At 36.8% G+C, this 10,645-nt stretch overlaps 1 protein-coding gene across 3 annotated transcripts in view; it reads right to left on the bottom strand.

Moving 5' to 3' along the window:
- Positions 1-2,317: 2,317 nt before the first annotated feature.
- The window catches only part of CEPT1 (choline/ethanolamine phosphotransferase 1), a 37,598-nt gene continuing 29,270 nt past the window's right edge, over positions 2,318-10,645 (bottom strand). For all 3 annotated transcript variants that reach the window (XM_072834984.1, XM_072834981.1, XM_072834982.1), the window contains exons 6-9: positions 5,065-5,196; positions 4,241-4,399; positions 3,650-3,775; positions 2,318-3,099 (exon numbers count right to left, since the gene is read on the bottom strand). In XM_072834984.1, coding sequence (XP_072691085.1) covers positions 2,980-3,099; positions 3,650-3,775; positions 4,241-4,399; positions 5,065-5,196 — 537 coding nt within the window. In that variant the 3' untranslated portion in view covers positions 2,318-2,979. The remainder of the gene's footprint in view (positions 3,100-3,649; positions 3,776-4,240; positions 4,400-5,064; positions 5,197-10,645) is intronic.

Genomic DNA, 10,645 nt, shown 5'->3' with positions numbered 1-10,645 from the left:
GCACAAGGCAACAGGTATGAGAAGCTGGACTGGGGGGACGGGGGTGTGGACTGGCCATAGTGGCCCAGAACTTTGGGGCGGCAGCTCCACTTCAGACAAGAAGGTGGGGGGACATGGGTAGAGGCAGCAACAGTACTGGACGGGGCAACAGTTCTCAGTTCCAGTCAGGTGTGCCTTCCAGAATCTGGGAGGTGCTGGCCAGGAAGCACCTGCCATCTAGGGCAACTTGAAGGTAGGAAATTTCAGTTCCCAGAAGCCAGTGAAGGCCTCTACATTGCCTCCAAAGCCAGGTCTGTCTGCCCATCACTTCCGGTTTGGAACCTTCAATCCAACTTCCTACTTGGTTATTTTGAGAAGCCCAGTTCAATCTTTAGCTAAAGGTAGAGGGATTGCTTGTCATTTTCCCTCTTTCAGGAAATAGTATCATCATCTTAAGAACCCAAAGTAGTTTAGTAATCACCTTGTCCATGTTCCCTTTGTAATTTTTTTTCTTCCAGATTTTATTAGAGTGAGAGAGAGAGAGAGGATCCGCAGTTGGGAAAGAGGAACAGGCCGACTCAGTGCTGAGCCACAGAGCCCGACACGGGCTCGATCCCATGACCCTGAAGATTATGACCTAAGCCCAAATCAAAGGCTTCACTGACTGAGCTACCCAAGTGCCCCTTCCCTCTGTGCTACCAATGACAGCTTCTGTTTCAACAGTGTAAGGGATGGGAAGCCTCTTGTCTTTCAAAACTCTCATTTTTTAATGTATTTTTAATGTATATGTATGTGTGGCCCTCAGAGGTCCCTGAATTCTATACAGAGCACAAATGTCTTTGGAGGGTGAAAGAGGGGACTGAGATGGCCAAATTGAAGTTAAAGCCAATGGAATTTGATGTGGGAAGCACAGAGACACACTACCGGTGTCCCACTGTCCACACACCACCTGTTAAGTATGCTGCTACTTTTTGTGAAGAATCACCACATCTTTTTAGGTAGATTAGTTTACAGCACTGGTTCCTAAACCTAGCTGTACCTCAAAAAGCTTTAGAGTAAGGACTGGAATCCTGGGAAGCTTCTGAAAGTACTTTCTGAGGCCTCATCCCAAACCTACTAATCATCTCTAGAGATAGGACTCAGGAAGCGGTGATTTTTAAAGCTCCTTCAGGTGATTCTGTTATCTTACCAGGTATATGATTTCAAGAAGAGGCAAGGCCAGCTGAGGTTTTCTATAAACATACCCTTGATTTGATGACAACGGTACCAAGAGCTAAGGAAGCACACACCAAATATCTGAGCATTTTCCAGATTCCCTTCATGCTGAAAAAGAGTTGAACATTTCAGTTTACAGCTTTTGCCACCCAAACCTACTATGGTGTAGGAGAGAACATTGGACCAGGATTCAGAAGATACGGGGTCTAGTTTCCATTTGGAAAAGTAACAACTGTGTGTCATTGGTATGCCACTTAGCCTCTCCCAGACCTCAATTCCCACTGTAGGTAACTAACATCTGCTGTGTCTATTGCAATAATCAAGCAAGGCAACAGGTACCAAATAAGTAGAATCATTCTTTTTTTCCTGCTTTGTCCTCAACTGGACCTGCTCTGGCATTTTCCTCTATGTACTTCTCTACCCCAGATGCTGGAGAAGTTGCTAACAAGCAAAAATAAAAAGAGATTTCTTTTTTTTTTTTTTTTTTTTTAAGAGATTTCTCTTTATTGCTACAGTCGAGCAAAGAAATTGAAGGTTTCACTGTCAAGACTACATGGGGTTAATGCAAGAAACCAGAGTTCTATCAGCTGAGGCAGTGCAGCTACTGTTCACCCAGGATTATGGAAACAGGGTATAAATAAAAATCAATAAGAAGATAGTTTATTTTCTTTAGTTTCTTTTCTGCGGTCCCCCTCCCTTCAGGCAAGTGTACTATCTACATACAATGGAAACAGATCTGGATTATATCTACTAAAGATATCTGGTCCTCATTTCAAACTGTAGTATATTATGGAGCCAGAATAGAAGTACAATTTTTTACTAACTGCTCCAGAGAGGCCTAAACCTCCCTTCTTGAAAATCTAGGGGAAGACATAATCTCAAAGGTAACAAGTACAGCAAAAAAACCTATTGAGAGGGAAAATGAATATAGTTCTGTTTCATTTGATTTCTTATTTTTTAGTTCTATGTTTAAGTAGCTTATACAAAATAGATCGCAGGACACATGACAAAGTGGCTGACTGAATTTCCTTATTTATTAAAGAACAGAAATAAATTTTGCTTAAATTTTAAAAAATGACATTAAAACTCAGTTATCTTTCCACTGAATAAAACAGAAAAAGGCTGGCTTTCAGATCATATATTTATTTAAAAAAATAAAATGGATCAACAAAGTTATCACATTACTCTGCATGCTAACAGGATTTCCCAAACCCATGAGAGATACCATTTCTTGAGCAATAAAAAAATGACTTTCTCAACAATGTAAAGATAGGAAACCTTTCAATCCAAATTCAAGGTCTTTATCACTAATTCCATCTCACAAGCTAGTGGGATATGTCTGTGCCACAAGCTGAGCTCCTTAGTTAAAGAAAGCTTGAGAAGACACTAAACAAGGATGTCACTAAAAGATGATTTGTTAAAATTATAAAGCAACCATTTTTTGGCCTGCAAATATTCTACATTAGAAATCTCCACCACTAGGGATTGGTTCCCCAGGACAATTTTATTCTGAATCCAGGATAATTAAAAACACATGGCAATTTTTCCTGCATGCTTCCTTTGGCCAAATCCTGCATGACAATATGGACAATTACAGGATGGAACTTGAAATTCTCATTCTCACACAGGATAGGTAAGGAGTGCTACCAAGAACAAAGAAAAGTTATACAACATTGATTATTATAAATTATAGTTGTTCTTATACACCCCATTCTCCTTAATATGTTCAGATTCTTTCCTGCAGAAAACATGAGTTTCCTATATAACGACACCAAGTTAACTTCATTAATGATGATTAGAATGAGCCGTAGAGACCTTGATTCTGAAGACATGTATGTGTAGGTGAGACGCAATCTGATTGCAAACACTGACACAGTAGCGGATCAAATCAAAGAAAGAGAAGACCTGGAAAGAAGAGAGACTATTAGATTCTCAGGACCTGCTTAGGCCATACCTAAGCTTCCTGAAAGCAAAGAGGACGGGCTCCTCTGACTTTCTTCCCTTCTTTTCAGATTTGTTTTCAATTCCATATGATTTAACAACTCAATTTCCTCACGGATTTTTCCTTTATGTGAAGGATCAACAAACTCTTTCCGGAGAGACAGTAAATACTTGAGGTTCTGTGGACCATGCCATCTTCATTTCAACTGCTCAACTTTGCCATTGTAGCTTGAAAGCAGCCACAGACAATACATGAATGGCCATGGCTGTGTTCCGATAAAACTTCACTCCTGCTCTACACAGTCAGAAACCTGGAATTTTTGAGCCCCGATGAAGGCAACACGAATAAGAATAATGCAAAAAATGGCTCAAAGATGAAACCACGTGAACTCTTGCCAAGTCCTGTAATTGTGGTTTTTTGGTATGCCAAATCGTTACCATTATATGATCTTTCAGCACTGGCCCACAGAAACAAGAAAACAAATCATAAAATAGGACACGGTATGATACTTACCAGAGCAATCCAAAGTACAATATATTCATCAATAAAGCTGTTAAAATACTGATCCAGAAACAAAAGTGCTGGACCTATGAATGCTGTGTCGAGCAGATGCATTTCACTTTTAGTCATGTGTGCCACCTGCAAATAAAAGAGAAATGGATGTGCAGGCGCTTTCACACTAGAGTAACTGTGAGGTGTACAGTAAATCAATTTTGTGCTCAAATCACTAATTTCAAGAATTATTTAGCAACGCTGGATAAAAAGTTGAATTTCCAAAACTAAAAAACTGACAAGGTGTGTGAGAGTTACACACCAAACAGCCCATGTAGCAGAGCCCCTCAAAGATGCTTTTCATAAAGAGCCTTAATTTGAATGTACAGACTGAGACTGGAAAAGGCAGATAAACTAAAGCACCAAATTAAACTGCAGCAAAAAGAAGAGTTATGGAGATCCACGGAGCTTCTGGTAACCTCAGGTTATAGCTTCACTTGTTGATGGAGGAGAGTGAACTCTAGAACTGGTCAGGAAGCTGTAGAATGAAAACTGGTGCCATAAAATCAAAATGAGATGAATGTAAAAACAAATAAAAACTCTGGGGCTTACCACAAGCTTATTAGTGATTTTAGCAGATACAAAACCGAATGTCAGTATATAAAGACAGGGATGCTTTTCAAAAAGCTGAACTGCTGATTTCTTATAGATCATTGCAGCTAGGGTAATCACCGATCCAATATGGAGAAAAGGAGAGAGGACACTTGTTCCCTGTGCAGAGTAAAGAGAGGGGAGAGATTAATGGCACTCAATATTGTCAGATACTATGTGGATCTGCTGTAAGACAGATCAGCTCAAACTTTTAAGAACCTCATGGTACCTGCCAGGCAGCAGTTCCTATAACTGAATACCAGAACAGCTAATGAAGAAAAGAGCAGCACGGGCTGGTTAGGCAAATTGAGGATTCACTTACATGGCCAGGTTTATTTTACAAAGCAGATCATACTTCTATTTACTTTTACATTTATCTTTATTTATGTATTTGAAAGAGAGCATGAGTGGGGAAGGAGGAGAGGGAGAGGATCCCAAGCAGACTCTGAGTACGGAACCCGATGCAGGGCTCAACTGCGGACCCCCAGGTCATGACCTGAGCCAAAACTAAGAGCCAGATGCTCGACTGACTGAGCCACCCAGGGGTCCCAATCATACTTTAAAAAATATGTATATGTATAAATGTGCTTGTGCCTGTGTGAAAAAAATGCATGTAAGCATATAAACATATGCACATATAGGTAAAACTAAGAAGTTTTGGATATTATTTTTTGTTTAAGCAGAAACTCTAAATTAACAAGTATTTTATACAATTCCAATGAAAGAGCAACTACAAAACCAAGTCTTGGTATAAATAATCGCTGGAAATCTTAAGATGTACTCACTGCTATTGTTGATCCATTTTTTCCAACACCACCTGTGAAGATTACACGGAAGTAATTTGTACAGGAAAATATGGTCCCTGCTACAGTACAAAGTGCAGGAAAAATTTTCATTTGAATATTCAGCACTGGAATCTTTAATGGGTAGAGAGAGAGAACAATTAAAATATATACAAATTAAAATAAGAAAATGTAACACATTTGATTCATACCCCGTATATCCTCCATTCCCTCCAGTTTGGCAAATCCTTAATGAACATTTCCCTCTTTCCATTATAAATAATGTAACCAAGAAAAAAGGTATGTAGAAATTAATCTCACTTCTGACTCCAACCTTTAAAAAAATTACTGATCCAACTTTATTAATTTGTGCCATAAACTAAGTAGAGTTCACCTAATATATTCCAGAAGTCTGGCAACAGTGGAACAGGCTGTCTTCTGGACTTTGTATAAATGAAGTATACTTTGCCTTTTTCTTAATACATTTTTGGAAATCTACCTTTAAGTCTGTAGTTTGTAATTAATTGTTATGATAGAGAAAGCGTGGAGCATTAAAGACTATACATATTTGCAAGTAGATTTTAAAAATCTGCAGATTAGGGAATGGAAGATGAAAGCTGTACTCAGAAGAGCTCCCAACTCCAAACTGTTAGGATTACAAGCAGCTTGAAAATGCAGAGGGCAGCCACGAAGATATTCATATACAGGGCAAAAGAGACATCAAGCACACTGAAGCAGGTACAATTGTGTATCCAAAATTTTAACATGTTAAGTTTCCTCTTCAGAAGAAGCAAATAATATATTTTTATATTGTACCAAAATATGGATTGATTTACCTAAAGTGAGGAGGGTTCAGTGCACTGGGATCATGCATTCAATCTTGCAAGCATGATATCCACCATTTCAAATGAAATATACTTTTTAGAAAATCATTTAAGATTTTCTTCCTCTTTGCATCTCTCATTTTCAAGAAAGCTCACATTTTGTCCAATATGGGTTGAAAATAAAGCAACATAAAGTGATATATTCTATTAATAGAAACAAATGAGTATAGGTACAAAATTCCAGAAGCCCACAGGGTTTAATAGGCATTCAGTTGTTATAATGAAAACGTTTTAATTAGGGCTGTTTATACTTTTTAGGGCCACTATTTCAAAACCAAATAGGAAATGTCACATTTCCTATTTTTTTTTGTACATATAAAACCCAAGTAAAATTGGCACAGACATAAATCTTAATGTTTACATACTCTATTTCTTCAAAACTTTGAAGAACTCAGTTTTACACAACTCTATGACCTCTTGCAAAACTCAGCTCTAAAAAAATTGTAATCTGTTCAAATTTCAAGTTGTACTATGGCAGTCCTTAGTTTTCTAAAATGAAGTAGGTCAACTTAAAAATTAAGCCCAGAACTTTACAGAGCATCCTAAATGGTCTTCTTCCTTCCCTAATTTATTTCTAAACCCAACAGCCCAAATCAAAACTTGTTTACCATCAAGAAGAAAATCAACACCATGGATACTTTGAGCTCCAAAAGATTTTTCTGCTCTAGTTAAAAAAACTAGGGATAGTACAATCTTAATCTAATGCACCTGGCTTAATTTAATATGCTGGCTAGTTTCCTTTTCCCTCCAGAGACAAAAGACCTGTATGGCAAAGGGGAAAAAATACTATACTCCCTCAAGGATTTCAAAAGAAACAAAGCATTAATCCATTACAGGGGTATGCCTGTATTAGGGCCAAGGTTTCGAATGAGTGCCAACTCTGGCATAGCAGTAATCTGTGCCACCACTGAACTGAATAATACCACAACTATAATTAAAATTTGGTGAAAAAGCTTTAGGTAAATGGAAACTGTTGCCTGTTGAAAGAAGAATAAACAGAAACATTAAAAAAAGCCAGGCAAATTAGTAAATGGCTTGGACCACAAAGTAAGTAAGGAAGGTGTCATAAACATTCTTAGGATCCTTTCCACTTCATATAGCAGTATAACTATATACACCAAACCCTAAGCTCTTGATTGTAGGATTTTGTTTGTATTGATTTTTATACTCTCTCTAAAGCCACGAATATTTTAAGTGCTCAATATATACTTGTTGAATAAAGATTAAGATCTCCCTTTCTCTTACTCTTTCTGTAGAATTACTGTCACAGGAGAATATGAAGACACATCTTCCCTCGTATTAAGAAGGAAAAAGGATGTTAGCTACAAGAAAATCTGAGGAAAAGTGAAGGGAAAGCTAGAATGGGAGGAATCCGAAGCCTCACTAGGCAATCCCTGAAAAATCAGTACCAAGTGAACCACCTACAAAAAGCACTAAAATTGTTGCCATTTTTACTCCCACCCAGGATCAAGGAGGGTGGGCACATTCTACCTTTCTTAATCTTTCCCTTTCTGTCCTCCTCCTCTTGGAACTCATCCAAAGCAACCAAGGAGTATCCACTCTACAAAAATAGCAAGAAGGCTGTATTGAAAACACCTTTATCAGAGCTCTGGGTCTTTCAGACTAGGAAAAGAAAGAACTCCCTTGGGTCATGGGGTCTGCTCTACAGCCAGGGGAAAAATCCTCCGGATTCATGCTATCACATTATGCATCTAAATAATATCAGTCCAACATAATTCATTTTAAATAAGGTTAGAGAATTAAAAGCTATATTAAATTCTCAGATTTACCAGATTACAATGGACACGTTTTGGTTCAATAGTTTGGATAATTATAGAATATCAATTATTAATTCGTTAAGATAAGTATTCTTAGGGGAATAAAATGTTCTTAAAGGCTTTACAAATTTTAGCAGAAATATAATGTATCAATTTGAGATACATTGTCTTCAAATACTTTTAGTGTAAGTGATTTCCACCAAAACTTAATATAACTTTCCTACCAAAGTTTAAGGAAAATCACCAGGTATGATTTAAGTATTAGGTACTTCTTCAGTCTTTAAGAATGAGACACAAGTAAGTTACACTACATAGTAAGTCTTTAGTTCTACCTAAGAAATCCTGAAACTTCACCTGTAGTCTTTCATGACTTGTCTTAACTGGATTCCAAAAGTGTCTTATGGTTGAGTACACATTTAATCAACTACTACATTTAAGAGTCAAACATCAGTGAAAGTAAACATGAAGGGATTATATATGGGTCCCTTTCAGAATGATATTCTTCTTAAAAAAAAAAAGTGATATGATAAAAGATAGTTTCGAGACATCCCAAAAGATTATACATTCTTTTGGGGAAACAATACAAAAAGTCAACAATATGGATTGTTGTTTTGTTTCTTGCAATGTATAAACCCATGCACTGACTTTTGTGCATGAAAAAAAAAAAACCCACAAAAAAACAAACAACTAAAACCAAAAACGAATTACAAACTTTGGTAAAAACTTACCTCTGAAGTAAAAAAAAAAGCAAGAAATAGGTGAGCAGCAGATATATATCACTTATCTTTTTGCAAAATAGCTGATCTTCTGGATCAGCTTTATGAAGACATTTGTACTGATTTTATTAACTTAAATTTGCTTCTTAACTATCGTAAAAGCTTTTTAACAAGGATTTGGAAAACAATTTCCATTTTATGCCCTCAACTTCAAAAGAGATGGGAATTTCACAGCTGTGCCTTAAACAGATATCTTTTCTCCATTTTGACACAAAAAATAAGTTAAAGTGTTCCATGTAATCTTTCCTAATGCAATTTGAAACAGCACAAAAAAAGAAATATAGTGGTCTGAGGTCAATTATGAGAATCTGTACTGAGCCTCCAAATACTCCTGGAGAAGTTAGGCCCTTCCCTTTCAGTTTAATGATGGTAACAGTAGGGCCAGTAACACTAAGACAAAGGCCCAAGAATCTGTTTCCCTTTGCAACCTAGCCTATTACTGGAACTGGATTGCTGGGCTGGGGATTCTATTTCAGTCTTGGATCTGAGAGTTCCTAATGTTACTTTTTAAAACATATAGTAAAAAAGGATGATTATATTATCTTAATTATCAATAAAGACAAGACTAAACAGCTGATCCTTTTTTTTTTTTTAAATTTTTATTTTATTTATGGTAGTCAGAGAGAGAGAGAGGCAGAGACATAGGCAGAGTGAGAAGCAGGCTCCATGCACCGGGAGCCCAACGTGGGATTCGATCCCGGGTATCCAGGATCGCGCCCTGGGCCAAAGGCAGGCGCTAAACCGCTGCACCACCCAGGGATCCCCAGCAGATCCTTTTAAAAGAAAAAAAAAATCACTTCTGTTAAGTACATATATATAAATCCTAATAAAAAAGGTAACAAATGTACCTGAGGCAAATTCACTGCCAAGAACCACCTAAAAAAATAAGGATATTTAGGGGCTCATTCAGTTAAGTGTCTAATTCTTGAATTTGGCTCAGGTCACGATCTCAGGGTCATGAGATTGAGCCTGGAGGTGGGCTCTGTGCTGGATGTAGAGCCTGATTGGGATTCTCTCCATTCCCCTCATGTGCACTCTCTCTCTTCCCACCCATTCTATATATATATATAAAAAAAAAGAAAAAAGAAATTAAAAAGAAAAATCCTCCTTCCCTCTGCCTCTTCCCCCCTCACTCATGCATTCTCTCTCTCTTAAAACTTCATAGCCTATAACTTCATTTGCAATCATGCTTTATGTATTTCCATACTGATAAGGATAATCAGGTATATACCTGATACTGACCTTGATTTCCAATGATCAGGTCAGAAATCACAGTTTTTTTGGTTACTGTTTTGGTTACTTTATAGGTAATTTATATATGTTTAAGATACTTAAAACATTTTGGAAGAAGGGAGATTTTGGTATAAAACTCAAAGCCTATAAACATAATAATCAATTTGGTCAAGAGACACAAATATATTTAAGTCAACCTACAAATTGACTCATGAACAACATGAGGATTACGAGCACCCCCCCTCCCTGTCCAGTTGAAAATCTGCATGAACTTTTGATTCCCCCCAAAACTGAACTACTAGTAGCATACTGTTGACCAGAAGCCTTACTGATAACATAGTCAATTAACACATATTTTGGATATGTATCATATACTATATTCTTACAGTAAAGAATGCTAAAGAAAATGATATTGAGAAAATCATGAGGAAGATAAAATACATTTACTCTACTATATCTATAAAAAATTTTTTTTGCATATAAGTGGACCCTTGCAGCTTAAACTTGTGTTGTTCAGGGGTCAAGTGTATATATAAAAATAACTACAACCTACTGAAAAGTAAAAGTAATAAAATTCTCTATATCTATATATCTCTCTATATATCTATATCCATATATCTATCCATAGAGCTCAGATTTCACTAGAATATATCTTAGATTTCACTAAAGACCCTATTGGCTTTTGAGACTAATGTGTAGGAAAGATGTGAATTTGAATGATATTATATACGTGACTGGATAGTTTCAGAATTTTCCTGGTTAACTATGGATTATTTTTATTCCTTTATCTCCTCCTTCCTCATACCCCTATCCTCTTGACAAGGCATTAAACCATCTCTAGTGATGAATACTCAGAAAAGTATGTCAATTATACCTCCTCAAGTATCTAATTTACTATCATAATGGAAAAGAT

The sequence above is a fragment of the Canis lupus genome, chromosome 8 (genome assembly GCF_048164855.1).
Source record: "Canis lupus baileyi chromosome 8, mCanLup2.hap1, whole genome shotgun sequence".
NCBI classification, from domain to species: domain Eukaryota; kingdom Metazoa; phylum Chordata; class Mammalia; order Carnivora; family Canidae; genus Canis; species Canis lupus.
This window is presented reverse-complemented; position numbering and strand designations above follow the sequence as displayed.